The 18,736-nt window shown below is 38.2% G+C and overlaps 2 protein-coding genes across 2 annotated transcripts in view; one reads left to right on the top strand and one right to left on the bottom strand.

The window, feature by feature from the left end:
- The window catches only part of LOC136882154 (uncharacterized), a 60,791-nt gene that overhangs the window by 13,782 nt on the left and 28,273 nt on the right, over nucleotides 1–18,736 (top strand). The window contains exons 2-3 of the mRNA XM_067154702.2: nucleotides 4,664–4,790; nucleotides 16,684–16,764. Of these exons, the coding sequence (XP_067010803.1) occupies nucleotides 4,725–4,790; nucleotides 16,684–16,764 (147 nt within the window). The 5' untranslated portion in view covers nucleotides 4,664–4,724. The remainder of the gene's footprint in view (nucleotides 1–4,663; nucleotides 4,791–16,683; nucleotides 16,765–18,736) is intronic.
- The window catches only part of LOC136882153 (zinc finger protein 480-like), a 297,571-nt gene continuing 281,822 nt past the window's right edge, over nucleotides 2,988–18,736 (bottom strand). The window contains exon 6 of the mRNA XM_068229479.1: nucleotides 2,988–3,050. Within this exon, the coding sequence (XP_068085580.1) occupies nucleotides 3,031–3,050 (20 nt within the window). The 3' untranslated portion in view covers nucleotides 2,988–3,030. The remainder of the gene's footprint in view (nucleotides 3,051–18,736) is intronic.

Below are 18,736 nucleotides of genomic sequence, written 5' to 3'. Positions count from 1 at the left end.
TTATATGTGATGTTTTTGTAAATATCTTTTTGTATACCGTATATGTCAACTGAAGATGATCCCTTAGGGGTCGAAACCGGTCTTGAACTAATTTACCAACTTTGGAGCAAATAAATTATGTATTGATAAGGTGGTGACTTTTAAATTATACTCATAGTGTGATACCAATCAATACGGAAATGAAGCTAATAGATTATAATTGAAAACTCTTCTTGTTGCATTGTATAGTAACCACTCCCGCGTTCGCAAAGCCGTATGTTTTGGGTCGTTGTCTTGTTAAAAGTAAAAGATGTCATCAAGACCCATTTTCTGTGCACTGCTACATAAGTGGACTTGCAACACATTGGTATATTTACGATGATCCCTGACACCTTCAATAATTGCCAAGTCACCAAGACCAGAAGTTCCCATGCATTCCCAAACCACTATGTTTCCTTCCCCATGTTTAAATGTGCAGGTAACTGCGTGTTATGATTGGAGCTCTGTATTTGGTTTGCACCACACTTTTACATTTTCATCAGATCCAAACAAGTTAAACCTGGATTCGTCAGAAAATATCACAGAATTCCAAAATTCAATCAATTTATTGACATAATCTTTGGCAAACTGGAAGTTTTTTCTTCGGTTAACTTCCAAAGTAGGCCTAAATTGTTTCTTTCTGGGAGATCACCCATGAATATCAGCTGCATTCAAAACATTCCTAATAGTTTGAGGACTGACCTGCTTGTGATAATAATAATTTTGTGTGGCTATTTCTAGCCGAGAGCAGCCCTTGTAAGGCAGACCCTCTGATGAGGGTGGGCGGCATCTGCCATGTGCAGGTAACTGCGTGTTATTGTGGTGGAGGATAGTGTTATATGTGGTTTGTGAGTTGCAGGAATGTTGGGGACAGCACAAACACCCAGCCCCCTGGCCATTGGAATTAATCAATGAAGGTTAAAATCCCCGACCCGACCGGGAATCGAACCCGGGGCCTCTGAACCGAATCCCAGTACGCTGACCATTCAGCCAATGAGTCGGACACCTGCTTGTTGGACCTTGACTGTATGGTCAATACAATCAACCCTACATTTTAAAGAACTATTTTAGTGCAAGACGAACTGTGCTTCGATGCTCCCTACATGTAAGAACTCTTGGACGTCTGTTGTTCAGTCTCCTGAAACTTCTTGATGATTGCCCACACTTTTGAATATGTAAAAGAAAGTTTTTTACCAATTTCACGGTAACATTTACCCTGTGAATGCAAGAAAATCACCTTTGTGTGGAATGACAGGGAATGCTCCTTTGCCTTCGGATTCGCCGTGACAAGTGAATGACCCATACACTGGTGTCAGGCAAGTGACTGAACTGTTTGTCAACTCCAAATGCACAAATCGGGGACACACGGTGCTGTCCGTAAAGCTCAATAACAAACTACATACAGTGTGTCAATAGTATTTTGAGCAGGAGAAAACCCTAATTTAATAGATTACATGTGTTTATGTTGTGTTTAGAAAATAGTTTAATATACAAATTATGTCCTTTATTGAGTAAGGGTTAATGGTATACATATAATGTTCCTGGTATTTATGCAATTGTATTATATGCGAAAGGTGTCTGTGCCAATACTTTTTGATGCCAGTGTACATGCTGTTCCAACAGAAATTCAGAACTGCTTCTGAACAGTGAGTTCTGAATTCATGCTATTTTAACTACATTCAGAACCATTCAGAGCCAATGCCAGCATTGCACGTTCAATACCAGGGACTGCATGTTCGGTAAAAGTTCATTAGTATCCACGCAAATTTATAACATAGTAATCATGGCTGACGGTGGGCGAATGGACTCTGCCATTGGTTGAAGGTTACGCCAATGAAATATCGTTCCCAGAAATCAAGACAGCCAGAAGTTATGACCAACTTACACGATGAAAAGACCTAAGAGAATGAGGCAATGTAAAAGAATAAGCATATGAAATAAATAAGAATAATAATATCTGGCTGTCTTGAATTATGGGAGTGACGTTTCATAGGGCAAATCTTCAGGCGATGGCAGAGTCCATTCATGCCACCGCCAGCCATGATTATTTATGAACATACCAAAGAGAAATAATATGTTGAAATAGGTGAGACGTAGCGATGCAGTAATTACGATTCTGAACAGTCGAAAGCATAGATTGCGCTACTTATGCTTTAATATGAATTGGAAATAGAGGCCTAAAGCTGTGCAACTTATGATTGAATATTAATAAGAAATAGAGGCCTAAAGCCACTTTGCAGTGTCTAACATTTGCTCGTTCACAGACCAATGGCTTTATCAAAAGGTTAGAAGCCGCAGCGGCTTCTAATGTTTGCTTCTTCACAGACCAATGGTTTTGTCACTAACCGGAGCTAACGAATCCAGACCTATGATTTTGTCACTAGCCGGACCTAACCTAGCCAGACCAATCACTTTGTCACTAGCCATGCAGTAATTTCGGATCTGAACGTTGTAAAGCTTAGATTACGCCAGTTATGATTCAATATTAATAAGAAATAGAGGCCTAAAGCCTCTTCGCAGCTTTGAACATTTGCTTGTTCACAGACCAATGGCTTTGTCAAGAGGTTAGAAGCCGCGCTGCTTCTAACGTCTGCTTCTTCACAGACCAATGGTTTCGTCAATAGCCGGACCTTACGAATCCAGACCAATGGTTTTGTCACTAGCCGGACATGTTGAAATGGTTCAGAGGTAGCGGTACATACTGGTCCAGGGAAGAGAAATACTAAAGAATTATTTTATACACACTCATAAAGAAGGATATAGAAAAAAAGGAACATTCATACCGACATTGAACGTACCTTAATGGAGATCAGCAGCTGCCAGAAAGAGACTTGTTTATTACTATAGCAAGCAACGAAAAGAATAATTAAACATCACGTAACTTGTTGATTACCATAGCAACGAAAAGAATAATTAAACATCACACGCAATCAGTCCCCTCCCCTTGAGGTCTATGCTCACTGATGGTCTAGTTCCTAACTAGAGTGGTTGGTAGCATTGTGCTTCGCTCGATCACGTCGTCTGCAAGTCATCTGCAAGAAATAAACATAGGACAGTCATACCGCTCATAGATATTACCGATGCAAGCGGTAACCATGGTACTAATATTGCGTGACATGTACTGAACTTTTAATGCATGTTCTATACATGCACATTTCATTCGACCAGTAAATGGTGTGACTACATGCAATACTTCTCATAGAAATAGTGAGGTCTTCCATCATCCATTGTTTAACATTTTATAACAATTCGTAGATGGTGTTGATACAGTTCACTAATGCCATTTGCTAATTCTAACAAACCATTATTAACAATCAGTTCTGGAATCATTCTGATTTATGTATGCTCATTAAGATAATTTTGAAGGAGTTTATAGCGAGTTCAGAACTGCTTGTTGTAACAAAATAGTTTATAGCCAGTTTGGAACTTTTGTAACAAAGGAGTTCATAACAAGTTCGGAACTGTTTGTTGTAACAAAGGAGTTAATAGCCAGTTCAGTACTGTTAGTTGTAATGGACATACAGTATATATTGTAGCTTAATCAGTAATGGTTGCAACTTTTTGGATAAAATTGCCATTGTGTACCTGGCTATCCGCTATCATATAATTTGTTTGATCAATAAGGAATCCGGCTAAACTGCTACTGAATTCAACATATTATAAGGTAGCTCTTAAAGGGGCTGCTCGCCCAGGTGAGTACTGTGCGCCGAGAGAACTATGGCTATATCCATGTAAGAAACTTGCATATTAAAATACATAAGGCACAGGGCTTATCCACAATTGTCATTAACATCCAGGATGATTTACATAATTTGTAAGTGTTATGAGTAAGACGGGGCTCACCACTTACTATCTGAATGTTTGTGGATTGAAAACAAAACTTAATGTACTATATCAGAACATTCCTAATAGTGATTTTCAAATTTTATATTGTACCTGAATCTCCACTGGATGCTAGTGTAAAGAGAGTGAGGTTTATATTGAGCAGTACAAAATGTACACGACCAATAGTGCTAGCAGAGAGACAGAGTGTGGGGATTGTGTCCTCACAGTGGCTAAAAGTGGATTATTTGCCCTGCAAGTTGAGCAAGAAGTGAATAGTTTCGAAGGTTTGGATGTAGAATTTCTTTTTTTGTTACAGTTGGCTTTACATTGCACTGACACAGATAGGACTTATGGTAATGATGGGATAGGAAAGAGCTAGGACTGGGAAGGAAGTCACAGCCCTAGGGACAGTTCTCTGTGCTTTCCCATTTTCACACCAAAGAAATGCTGCGACTCTACCTTACACTAGGCCACAGTCACTTGCTTCCCACTCCTAGCCATAATGACATAAGTCCTATCTGTGTCAGTGCGATGTAAACAAATCATAAAATAAAAAAATGGTACATCAAACCAGTCATTAGACTGCCAGTGTAGTGGGTGATATGTAAGTTGCATAGTCACAAGCTTTTCACAAGGGGTGTGCAAATTAATCCCATTCTGTGGGTGTGGGATGTTCTTTCATTGAAAATGTTTATCTCTGAGGTTCAGTTTCCAGGTAAAACTGGAAGGCCTGTGGCTATGAGCACAATATCAACAATCACCTAAAATTACAGACTTGACTACAAAACAGCAATAATAGTGTTTGTTGCTCATGTTTCAGTGCAAGGTCTGTGGAAGTAATCTGCATCCCAAAACTATCTCTATTTCACACGCTATTTAAAATGGATTTGGAAGTAAATATCAAAGAGGAACCAGTCTGCACTGAGGAAACATCAACTACTTTATGTGTAAGTATCATTCCAGGTTAACTTTATGGTGATTACAATTAAACCCTTAGCAGTCGTCTGAGTTTGATTGGTTAAATAACTCTACTTTTATCTGATGTTCAGGATATATATGAGGATCTTGCTGTCTATTCTTAAGGCACATATGTATTTGTATACTAATCTCAAAATGACCAAGTATATTTTTTATGATTGCACAAATGCAGAATTTTCAGGTATGCACATTTTATTTGGGACAGCATGTCTGAAAGCTGAAGAAGTGGGTTTCTCTTCATTTCTCATTGCTTTGTAGCTCTTGTCAGGAAAAATGGCAGTCTGAGTATCTCAGGTTGTGGAGGGCTTGCCTTCTGGTTTCAAGTTGGCATATTTAATCATTTATAACCCTGATGATATTAAAGGTGCTCAAATACATTAGGCTTCTATGCTAGTTGGCAATTCGGTTAGGGTCACACAGCTGTGAGCTTGCATCCAGGAGAGAGTGTGCTTGAACCCCACTGTCAGCAGCGCTGAAGATGGTTTTCAGTTTTTTCCCATTTTCACACTTGGCAAATGTACCTTAATTAAGGCCACGGCCACATCCCTCCCACTCCTAAGCCTTTCCTGTCCCATTTTTGCCATAAGACCCATCTGTATCAGTGCAACGTAAAGCAAATAGAAAAAAAGAAGTACATTAGCCTCTTGCAGAAACGATATCCATCATCTTAGTGTTTCAAAAGCTTTAAAGCTAGTTTGCACGACATAGAATCAAAAAGCGTTAGGCTGATGAGTTGGTAGCCTTCCTCTGCTTCGATAATATATAATAAGAAGACCAAATAATAGCCACAAATTCAAGGACATGATGGGAGGTTTGATCTGCTCTGTCGAAATTCCAGCACTACACCAACATAGAATGATTCCATCAGACATGATATAATGAATTACATGTTTAGATCTTAAGAAGTCAAATAATTCAGTGGTAAACCAGTTCATTCTAGAAAGTGTTCTAAGAATAACAAGGCAAAAATGTTAACTTTGGTAGTATAATAGTTAATTTTTTAATAGCCATACGCTTAAGTGTGCTACAACAGAACAACCAGTAGCAAGAAACATTTTATCACTGATTGATTTTTCTAAGGAAACAATCTGACGTTTTAATACATGTTTTAAAGTGTTACAAAACATAAGAATAACCATTACAACAAACATTATCAAGAAGTGTATGTGTTAAAAATAATGTGTATATTGATGATGTCTTATGCATAGATGAATAATGTTAGACCTTAAGATATGCGGAATATTGATTTATGATGTAGAAATCGCTGATGAAGTGAGTTGGGACTCCTGAAACCTGTGCGAGTGAAATAATTGTACAAAATTAGAAACTAAACAGGGCAGACCAAACCATCACCCGTAGTATATTATTTGCTGGATGTCATTCATTGTTGTTGGAAATAGTGGATAGTAGTTGGCATTGGAACCTTGTATTCATAATTTTTTTCCATGGATAGTTTAATTATAGGTTACATAACACATTATTTTCAGTGTAAATTAACTGAGCAGGCCTTATTCTTTAAAGTATGAGCACCTTTATCTTACCTACAAGGCCCCAGTAAGATTTCCAATGAGTTCGAGATATCAGCACCTGAAACATAGTACTGATTCTGGATCCTATCAGTGCTATGGACTTTTCTTCATTAGGTAAAACCACTACAGTGACATTTAGGTTACTGTTCGTGATAAAATTACTGGTGGTGTGGCTGGTAAGTTCCTTTTCACCTAAAATCATAAGGGGATCGATTCCATAAATGCAGTATTGATAATTCTAACTTATCCTCTTTGGCACCAACAGATTTAAATTAGCATTTATATGGGGAGCTTACTCATTATTGATTTTTACTCGTCTTTTCTCCTGATTGAAAAGATTTTATGATGTTGATTGTCAACTTTGATAACTGGATTTTCCTCTGTCACAATACTCTTAAGGGTTCCTAAAGTGCTTGCTTTTGAGATTGCACAGGTGGATAAATCTAGGGGAGTACTATACTTATTCGCTCTTAGGGTGAGGAATTTACAGGGCTCATGTGGATAGTGAGATGGTTAACTACTCCATTGAAATGAAAAGTCACCTTATACTGTATTTAAAAACAAGTTAATGGCAAAATAGTTGACCATCTCTTTTTCCATCATGATATTACAACACTGGTATCACCTGACCTGATTGTGTGGCTGTAGGTACTGCACAGTTTTATTTAATATTTTAAAAAAATGCTGTTCAGGGCGTCGACCTATAGAGATTTTTTGCCCCTTCTTGCCCCATGTAATATTTACCTGCGTGTAATTGGAATGGAGGAAGTGTAGAGTGTTGAATGAGAGGAGAGGAAAGTTAAGGACGAAACAAACACCCAGTCCCCAGGCAAGGGATATTAATCATTTACAGTTAAAAACCCCTGACCAAACCAGGAATTGAACCTGGGGCTGCCGGGTGAAAGGCGGGCGCGTTGCCCCCTACACCATTTTCTGTGAAATCTACCACAACTGAAGGAATGTTATAACAACCTTATTATTGTTATCTTTTTAGAAACAAATTCCTGCAGGATTTCATTCATTTTGTTTAGGAGTAAGTCTAGAGGTTTAGAGTGATAGGGCAGGCCATGATGTTAATGTGATAAAAGAATTGTAGTAAATTTTAGTTTAACTACAGTGCTTTCCCTAAGACCTCTTAATGGGTGAATTGCCCTGCCATGGTTACAGACTGCCCAACTAGCATAACGCAGATATGTATTTATTACATACTGTAAAACTGTTTAGTTAAATGATCAATCATTATTTTCAGCATGATTACATTGGAGTTTAAATGGTTAGCGGTTTTGAATGATGTTACAAACCCGTATTGCTCTCCACAGAAATGGAATACCCCTGGCATTGAATGATTATGAATGAGCAGTAGAAGACTAGAAGTTCAGAACCATCTGTTGTCTTGTTCAGGGTAAAAGTACTAAAATAGGTCAGTTTTGCAGTTACTGTTACCCGTCTGTTAATACGAATGCCATGAGGGGAATAAATTGAAATTTTTTATGTCCATTTTAGTACATAGTATTACCCACCTGGCCACTCATTCCTGATACCCGGATGACAAAATTTCTGGGGAAAGCATTGCACTACTTAGCGAAGAAGCTGGTAGGACAGGATAAATTGACATGGAAAGCTGCATCATTCTAGTCCATAGACTGATAAGCCATGCATATTAGTAATGACTGTAATCTATATGAAAAAAATTGTAACAACTATGTATCTATATACTGATTATTTTGGTAGCATTTTCTTTTAATTATTCATTTCAGGTGTAATGATGTTAACTAAATATTCTTTTAGCTTAGGCGTCTTGCCTTTCTTTTTGTTGTTATTTGAGTTGTTGTAACTAAAAACTACTGGATGAATAACCCACATTAAGAATCCTCTTATCCATGGATAGTTTTTAGGTTCAATATCATTTTATCATCCATGAATTGACTGGGGATTTATGTGAAAACTGAAACAGTGATTTTACTCTACAAAAAATATACATTTCCAACCATATTTGAAATCTACCAACTTTACTGGAAATCTGTTTTTAAAACTTTCTGCTCATGTACACTGTTTTGATAGGAGGATTAATGAGGGAGATATCTTTTCAGAATGCCTTACAGTCTTAATTCCTAAAACACATAGCCTGTGAGAAACTTACTTTCTACCTGAGAGGAACTTTACATTCATTGTAAATCACTTAGATTTAATCAGTTTTTATATTCACATGAAACAGTAGAAGTGCTGTCATAGTACCACTTTGAGGTGTGATGAGTCAGACTGTTCATGAGAGTGAAAGCTATTGGGGCAGTCATCAGCATCCTCTTTCGCAGTTTCGGAAGCAACTGATGTGGACTAGTCACCTCACCTGACGATGTTTTCAACCTCACCAATCTTCCAAGTTTTCCCACAATACACTTCCAGCACCTGTGTTAATGGCCAGGTGATCCAGTTCTTCCCATCAGCTGCAACCAGCACTACATCCCCTTCTCCATTGTTTATAGATATCTAATTCTGCTTCTGGATCAACTGACTTAGGTACTCTTCTCAAAATCTTGTTGCAACTGTAGTAGAAATCAAAATCTCCTTGATAAGTTCACTGAATCCAGTTGACCTAAATCTAGTATTCCCATGCAGATATCGTCTTGCAAAATACTTGAAGGTGAAAGTTGGTTGAGACCTTCAGGCAGGTAGGTAAGAGGATGGGAATTAATGATGGCTTCACACTTGCACCGTAGCGTCGTCATCTCTTCGCAACACAGTGAAGCTCTCCCGAGGACACATCTCAAATTTCTCTTCACTATCTGAATTAGACGTTGCCACCAACCATCCCACCAGCCTGCTGTGTGAGGGTTAATCCTCTACTGTATTTGCTGCATTGTGGACTCTCTTTCTGTGTGGTTTTAGTCGACAGTTTGAAACAAATTATCTGTACCAGTGAAATTTGTTCCATTGTTGTAGACACTTGTGGTCTTTCTCATGGAGTGATTAACCATTGAAAACTCAGTAAAAATCCGTTTGTTATGAGATTGCTGACCAGTTCTCAGTGCACCGCCCTATACACAGCAAATGTAAAGAGCATAATCCACCCCTTCCTTTTTAATTTCAGTATCAAGAGTACAGCAAGGTCTACACCTGTCACCTCAAACACCACACCATCTTTTATTCTGTGTTCTGATAGAGTTCTAGAATCAGCATGCGCCTTCTTAGCTTTGTGCTGTTTTTCATCTCGCACATCTTGACACTCAATTGTACACTCAACCGAAAATCTGTCACACAAGTGCAACCGTAACATGCGAGTACCAACACCCACTGTCCTCTCTCTAAACCTGAAGAGACCAGAGGGAATTTGTTCAGTTAAGTTTGGACCTTTGTCATACAGTCATTCAGTGAAACCTCCCTCTTCCTTTTACTAGATGCGTCAAATATGGGCCTAATTTGCATCGTCACACTGTCCTTAAATTCATCCCGATGAGGTGGAATGTAACCTTTAGCTCTAGCCCCTTCATAATGAATCTTTTCTTCAATACCATCTTTAGCCCATTCTTGCAGTATAGCATAATACTGATCAAATAAATTCTCATGAATAATTTTCTCAGTCATAGAATAGTCTTTTTCTGCAGCATCGCTGTGTCGTATATTACTGGCAATCCCTATTGTTTCTCAACTCTTGTGTCAAGAGGGCAGTGTTGTTGGTGAAATTATTCTTAAGGAATTGAAAAGGATTGTAGATAAACTCCACTGTCATAAAGCAGCTGGAATAAATTAAATTATATCAGAAATTGTGAAGCATAGTGGGAAGGAAGGGTTGAAATAGCTTCGTAAAATAAGATTATCATGGAGTTTTAGTGAGGTACCTTCAGATTGGATGAAAGCTGTATTTGCACCTACCTATAAGCAGGCAAAGAGGAAGGATTGCAACAGTTATCAAGGTATCTTAATAATCAGTATACCAGGCAAGGTGTTCACTGGCATCTTGGAAGGGAGGTGAGGTCAGTGGTTCATAGGAAGTAGGATGAAAAGCAGTGTCGTTTCAGACCATAAAGAAACTCTCAGGATCGGATTTTCTGTATTCGCCTGAATTTTGAAAAATATTTGTTGTCCTAGTTTACATTGATCATCTGATAAAAGATATAAAGTGGCAGGAAGGGATTCAGTAAGGTGAACTTTTCCTTAACAGCAGATTTTGCCTAAAGCCTGCAGTCTACTGTCTTGGAACTTGAAAATAGCTGCAATGAGTATGGTATGAAAATTAGCCTTTCTAAGACTAAATTGATGTCAGTAGGTAAGACATCCAAGATAAATGAATGTCAGATTGGGGATATGAAGTTGGGACTGGTAGATAATTTCAAATATTTAGGTAGTGTGCACTCCCAGTCTGGTAATATAGTAAGTGAACTTGAATCAAGGTAATGCAGTCTGCTCACAGTTGCAATCAGATGTATTCTGGAAGAATGAAGTCAGCTCCTGGACAAAACTATCAGGCCAACTTTGCTATAGGGAGTGAAAGCTCGGTGTGGGCAGGATAACTTACTCACAACTTAGAAGTAACAGACTTGAAAGTAGCAAGAATGGTTGCTGGAAAAACGAGGTGGGAACAATGCAGGAGGGTACTTGTTATGAAGAAATAAAGGCTAAGTTAGGATTGAACTAAATTGATGGGGCTGTAGTCATCAAGCGAATCGTGGTGGGGTCGTGTGAGGCGAATGGGTTACCTAAGAGAATGAAGGAGTCGGTCATGGAGGGTAAGAGGAATACAGTGAGACCAAGGCGATGATCATTAGACTCAGTTTCTAATGATTTAAAGATAAGGGATATAGAACTAGTTAGAAATAGGGAGTTGTTGTGGTGATTAGTACATTCACTGAGGGTTGCAGACTGATCACCAAAAGGAAGAACAGTCTATAATGAATATGTATGTATGTATGTATGTATGTATGTATGTATGTGTCTATTCCTTTAACAGGAGATTTCATAATGTGCTCATGGATAACAATTGCATTAGCGCAGTGTCCTTGTTTGCCACTGTTGGCAGCATGGTCTGAAGTTATCCGGAAGATTCCTCTGTTCTTTATGCAGTACAAAATACTAACTGCATTCTTACATACAATCATCAGTTTATTGCCTTATTACATGATACACAAAAATGCTATCTGATTTGAGTGTTGGTTCACTTTAGTTCACCTTCTTGATGGTGATTTTTGATCAGTCAACCCCATTAAGGAAGATTTTTGCTATTAGAATAAGAATGAAACAAAATTTTCATGGAATGGTCCTTCTCAACTTAATTTAGCCATTCAGAATAATAATAATAATAATAATAATAATAATAATAATAATAATTGTGGCCTATTGCATATTTTTTGAACTGCCACCTATAGAAAAACATGAATGTCTAAGCATTGAGGCAATGAACAATAAATGTGTCATATCTTCCATACTGTGCATCTCATCTGTGATGGTAAGAAAATAATGTGTTTCATGTAGACTCATTACACTGCACCAATCCACATGTGTCAGTGCTTGTGCACTACAAAGGAATTATACCTTTATAGGACTCTATTGGATCCTCATAGCAATACAAGATAAGAATTGCTTTAGTGCAATGTCCTTGTTTTCTCTGATTGGCAGCATGGCCTGAAGTTATCAGTGAAGTTACCCTGAAGTTTGTGCTGATTAGGAGGATGTAATAAAGTCTTGTAGGTGTATAATTCAGTACTGCCAATACAGATATGAAGCTGATATTATCTAACACTGCAAAAGACGCAAATACTGCACATAGTTAATTGATTTAGTGGTATATTTTACACACTATTAAGTAAAAAGATATATGATTGTTCAACCTTTCAATACTATTAAAATACGAAATGTAATTTTTACATTCCTACTTAATTATAATTGGTACTGGTTTTGACCATTGTTCTTGGTCATCATCAGCCAATCACAAATAAGTATAAAAGACAATGCACAGGTAATAAAATGCGAAGTTTAAATAATTCCGTCAGTTGGTGTTTGTGATGCACTAAAACACTTTAGGGAGCAATGTGTGTTGAAATTTCAGCCAATTGCAAATATGTATAAAAGGCACTGCACAAGTAAAAAAAATGTGAAGTTTTTAAAAATTCCATCAGATGCTGTCTCAGGAGCACCATAACACTTCAGGGAGCACTGTGTTTTGGAAATTCAATGTTATGTAGAATCTAGGATCAAGTATGTATTTTTAGTTGTAGTTCATGAAGCACAGTGCCCATCCGCACATGTCTTGCTACTCTTCAAGAACATGCTCTGTACTACATTTACATATTTGATGTACAACTTCTTCATGATTTTGGAACTATCAACATGCAGTGCTGATCCCTAAAATTATATAGTGCCTCACGAACTACAACTAAAAATATGTATTTGATCCTAGACTTCTTCATAACATTGAATTTCCAACACACAGTGTTCCCTAAAGTGTTATAGTGGTTCATAGACAGCATCTGACAGAATTTTAAAAAATTCACATTTTGTTTCCCTGTGCATTGTCCTTTATACTTTTTGGTGATCGGCTGAAATTTCAACACACAGTGCTCCCTAAAGTGTTTTAGTGTTTCACAGACTGCAACTGAAGGAATTATTTAAACTTCACATTTTATTTACATGTGCATTGTCTGTTATATTTATTTGTGATTGGCTGATGATCACCAAGAATAATGGTCAAAACCGGTGCCAATTACAATTAAGCAGGAATGTAAAAATTACATTTCTTATTTTAATAGTATTGAAAGGTTAAACCATTATATAACTTCCTTTTAACTTAGTAGTGAACTCGCATCAATACGGAACACTATGAAATCCTTATCTCTTAACATTTTACAAACTGCTTGCAATATAATCAACACATTCACTATATAAAGAAAGGACTACATAATTGGTGACTTAATCTTGATCTAGTCTGTCAAAATCAATTTCTTGTTGAATTGTCTACACAAGACCAGGGTTCAAAAAACAGTACCTTTCAATAACACATATTAGAATTACAGGATGGGTCGACCTGGCCAGAAAAAAAAAAAAAATGAAATGGCGTATGGCTTTTAATGTTGGGAGTGTCCTAGGCAAAGTTTGGCTCAGCAGATGCAGGTCTTTAGTTTCGACTCCCGTAGGTGACCTGCACTTCTTGATGAGGATGAAATGATAATGAAGATGACACATACACCCAGCCCCCATGTCAGTGAAATTAGCCAATTATGGTTAAAATTCCCGACCCTACCAGGAATCAAACCCAGGTCCCCTGTGACCAAAGGCCAGCATGCTAACCATTTAGCCATGGAGCTGGACAATCTGACCATTGAGACACTTCCTGTATGCAGCTTTGAGTTGACCAGAGTTGTATATCTATCTCTGTTCCTCACACATGAGAGGATGAATTCCAGGTGACCCTGGCTTAAACTCCATGTAACGAGGTATCTTAGTACAGAATCCTCTCCCCAGTGATATGTTTCTGCAGGACCTTGCACACTTACCAAATAAAAAATGATACCATTCATAGCAGTTATTTTCTTAGAGTTACAGAGGGACAAACCATCAGTTAACATAATATTATTAGGATAACTTGTCCATTTTTCAATATCAGTACAGATTTTGGCCTTGTTGGAATATTTGTTTGCAGCCTTGGTTTGCTTACATGTAAGATGGCATGAATTTATTAAATCAAATGCAAGATTTAGGAACATTGCAAACTGAATGGTACTTTCACAATCAGTAAACACTTCAAGAACCAGATCACTGCTAAATTTACGGGTATTAGCCACAGAATTACTGAAGGTTTATGCACCAAAGGAAATGTTTATCTTCTGTCTCACCCACTCTATATTCTTTCTCCTTAATCTATAACTAGTGCGCAGGCCTTTCACTTCCTGTAATAGTACTAAGTTTTTCCAGGTATTTCACCTCAGTAATATTTTCTTGGTCTGGAGCACTACCATCTACAAGAACCTGCTTTTCTGCTAGGGAATTCATTGCAAGTTTTATATTGTGAGTAGTATTAAGGAAAGTTAATGCCTTTTGTTCAAACTCTGCTGGATGTGGAAAAGAACACGAGGAGTTCAGTCCAACAAACTTCATTCCTAAGGCTATTAGTCGCAATCCCATCACAGCCGCTGACTATATGATTTTTTTGTATGAGCCCTCCACTCACTGGTGTTTTCGAGCTCCTGTTCAGTGTTGCAACCATACAGTCTAATACTTCCTTGGCCACTTCATACTCACCAGTGCCTAAATATCCCTGACCTAAGTCAGCATAGACACAAAACTATTTATTGTCCTGCACCATTTTCTTCTTAACAGCCGTTTCATTAAACATCTAAGTTCTGACGATCGATTGTGAAATAGCCTTAACTCTTTCTTTCTTTTAAAAACTCTCTTCTGTAAGATGTTGCCCAGTGACAATGATTTTGAAGATGTGATGGTGTAAGAATTTCCTGAGGCACCGGTAACAATAGGGATACTGGGGATATCGATGCATGGTTCGGTTGGCCTGAAGCCTGACAAGGTCTTGGATCACCTCTTGGAAATAGCTACCCAGAACTTTGAGACCTGAATCATTATGTTTCTTGTGAAGACCTTCAATGACTTCTTGCTGATGGAAGACCTTCCTCCTGTTCCTCTTTGTTTGCTTTGCTATGATTTCAGCTGTTTATTTTCCTGGTAGCCTGCACCAATTGCTGCTTTAATATCTTAGGGATGGGACAAAAGCTGTAGTTTTGGTCATAGGTTTGGTGATTGAAAAAGAAAATAAAAACAATTTTAAAACAATGTCACCCAGATCACTACAATTTTGAATTGCATGATAAATAGGAGCAGCAAATGGTTAGGGAAAGATAATTTAAAACTATTTAATAGTCCCAACTTTATATACATTAATTTTAACAGGTTGCCTCTGGTGGGTTTTCTTGGTTATGTTTTATTGGCAGTGACCACTCTATTTTCTTTGTTTGCAAATGTGAGGGAAAATAAAATGCTTAGAATCATGTCATGTTTGGCAGTAATAGCCACTGGTCATTTGATACATGTCCTTAACTTCGAAGTGTGCAGAGCATAAATGACTGTATTGGGTGGGATACAATTTGTCTCTTTTCATCCTCACAACCCATTTTTGAGTTAATTCCTTGGCCTTTATAAAGGAAATCAGAAACATGATGAAATGAATAATAACTCTGTCTCACTGTACTTACATGTTTAAACATTACAATGGGTTTAATATCAAACAGGAATTGCAAACACAATGTCACTTATAATTCAGTAACACTTAGTTAAAACAAAATGTATCCTTGGATTAGTTACACTGATTAGTGCAGCCATATGCTGAACATAGGGCTGGCATTCTTGAGACAGCAATGTGACCTTTTGCTTCTCAATTCATATGAAGTCCTGTCACAGTGCACAATATATCTATATTGAGCAAATGGCCATGCGGTTAGGGTCACACAGCTGTGAGCTTGTATTCGGGAAATAGTGGGTCGAACACACTGTTGGCAACCCTGAAGATGGTTTTCCGTGGTTTCCTGTTTTAACGCCAGGCAATTGCTGCAGATGTACCTTAATTACGGCAGCTGATGGTAGAGCTGTTGAGGATCCTCCCTGCCTTCAGGCTGAGCACTTCATATACAAGGGGAAATATGGAAGATACATTTTCCTGCTGAGTTGTATTTGTTGGTACAGGATGTGAAAAGTAACAGTGATAAATTGTGAAGTTCTTAATATTTCAAATTTGGTTTGTTTATAATGAGCAGATGATTTGACCAGGCAAGTTGGCCGTGCGGTCAGGGGCATGCAGCTGTAAGCTTGCATCAGGGAGATAGTGGGTTCGAATTCCACTATCGGCAGCCCTGAAAATGGTTTTCGGTGGTTTCCCATTTTCACACCAGGCAAATGCTGGGGCTATACCTTAAGTAAGGCCATGTCTGCTTCCTTCTAAGTCCTCGGCCTTTCCTGTCCCATCATTGCCATAAGACCTATCTGTGTTGGTGCAACAAAAAAAAAAAAAAAAAAAAGCAGATTATTTGTAAGTATGTCTGTACATTTTCCTGATCAATCTTGTGTTATTTTGGAAGGTTTTATATTATATAATTGTTCTACTCTTCAAAAATAACTCTGAGCATTTAAACAGGACATTCCTCCACTCCTGAAGGTTTGTTAGTTGTCATGCTTTTATGGATACTCAACATCGTGATTTTCTGACAAATGATAATGAAGATTTGAAACTGAAACTGTCTCACTTACTAGGAAATGATGAATTGTTAAGCCCACTCATATATAAATACATTTTCAGATGTGTCTAAAAAATTTGTCTAATATATTAACTTTTCCACAGGACAATTACAAAATAATACCAGAAGAGGTGCATTTGAAAGAAGAACCAAAATTAGAGGTGGCAGTGCCAAGAGAAACACAGGTGAACACATTTGAAGTAATCTAATATTTTGATGACATTTTTCTGATAATGGAAATTTTAACAAATTGCTGAATAGACTTAATTCAGTAACTCCTCATTTTAAAGCAGACATTTTTGAAGATCTTTGGAAAGATATATAGTGAAATTTCCAATATTTTGAAACGATTTTCATATTTTCTTCATGTGGTTCAAAATTTTATGCTAGGTAATACATAGCAGCTATTGTAGTTCAAAGTGCCTCCACTGCATGGCATCTTGTGGCTGGTTTCTCCACTGTTACTGCTACCTTATCCTAACCAGATTTAGGCTACAAGCATGGCTATTTTCCTCTGGTCATGTGCCAAAGAGCTCCAACCCATTTCTTCGAAATGTTGATCCGAGATGTCCGTCTTCTTCAAAGTCCTCTTTTGCCTAAATTTTTCCCTCAAAACAGACTGTCCTTTTTTTTTTTTTTTTTTTTGCAATTTTCTTTACATCACACTGACACGGATAGGTCTTATGGCGACGATGGGACAGGAAAGGGCTAGGAATGGGAAGGAAGCGGCCGTGGCCTTCACAACATTTGCTGGGTATGAAAATGGGAAACCACGGAAAAGACTGTCCTTTTTAGGAGTCCTCATAATGTGATACATGTATTTCAGCCTCTTGGGTTAAATTGTCTTGATAAGCTCAGGTCAACAGGTCGTTGTGTGGGGCACCCCACTGTCAGCAGCCCTGAAGATGGTTTGTTATCGTTTCCCATTTTCATATCATTAATATGCTGGGGCTGTACCTCAATTGAGGCCAAAGCTGCTTCCTTTATATTAGCCCTTTCCTGTTCTTTTGTCGGCATAAGTCCTATCTCCGTTAGTGCGACATGGAAATAACCCTCAGGAATTACACAATTTGCCATTATATATCCACATCTTGAAAGTTTGGATTCTCTGTGGCTAATAATATATATAGGGCTCTACAGTATTTAGTAGGGTGGAGAGGACACAGCACTTTGTTATTCTCTTTTTGAGCTTTATTCTGAGATCTTTTCAGGATAGGAGTTGCCACATGCTAATGGCGATGGACTCTGCTTTCTCTATCCAGCATTTTATTTCAACACAATGGTCCTATGTTACTCCCTAGATATGCCATATTTTTTACCCTCTCTGCCTGTATGCTGTACATCACGAAGATTTCTGATGGTGTAGGTTTCTTTTTTACATTGCTTTTGTTTCCGGCCCCATGGTGTAGGGGTAGCTTGCCTGACTCTTACCCGGAGGCCCTGGCTTTGATTTCCGGCAAGGTCAGGGATTTTTACCTGCTTCTGAGGGCTGGTTCGAGATCCACTCAGCCTACATGATTAAAATGGAGGAGCTAACTGACGGTGAGATAGTCGCCCCGTTCTAGGAAGCCAAGAGTAATGGCTGAGAGTATCCGTCATGCTGACCACACAACACCTCGTAATCTGTAGGCCTTCGTGCTGAGCAGCGGTTGTTTGGTAGGCCTTGGCCCTTCAGGGGTCCTTGCGCCATGGGGTCTTTGGGTACAGCTTTTGAAAATTGAGGAGAACATTCATTTAAATCCAGGACAGGTAGTTCACTGTAGTGGAAGGTGACAAGGACTAGGTTCGAGCATACATAGGAGGGTATAAGTGAGGATATTGTACAATGCATGCCTTATGAAACATACAATCTCTTCGAAAATTATAGTATTCCTGTTAAGATGCCTTTCACAAATCCTTCCAATAATTATACACGTAACTGCACATTACGCATAACTCAGTATGTTAATCACTTGATAGAAGACTGTGGATCATTCACTGTCACGATATCTAGGCATACTAAATCTCTTAGAGAATGTCCCTCCCACTGTTTCATCATATTCTCAGTCCATGCCTATTTCACTTCCGCTGGCAGTGTCTATCATCTTATTACCACTTTCTCTTGTGGTTTCAGTATTTCTTCCATCACTGTCACTATTTCTGTCCATTTCATTTCCC

Source organism: Anabrus simplex, chromosome 10 (assembly GCF_040414725.1).
Source record: "Anabrus simplex isolate iqAnaSimp1 chromosome 10, ASM4041472v1, whole genome shotgun sequence".
NCBI lineage: Eukaryota > Metazoa > Arthropoda > Insecta > Orthoptera > Tettigoniidae > Anabrus > Anabrus simplex.
The sequence above is the reverse complement of the archived record's forward strand: the minus strand, read 5'-3'. Positions and strand labels throughout refer to the sequence as shown.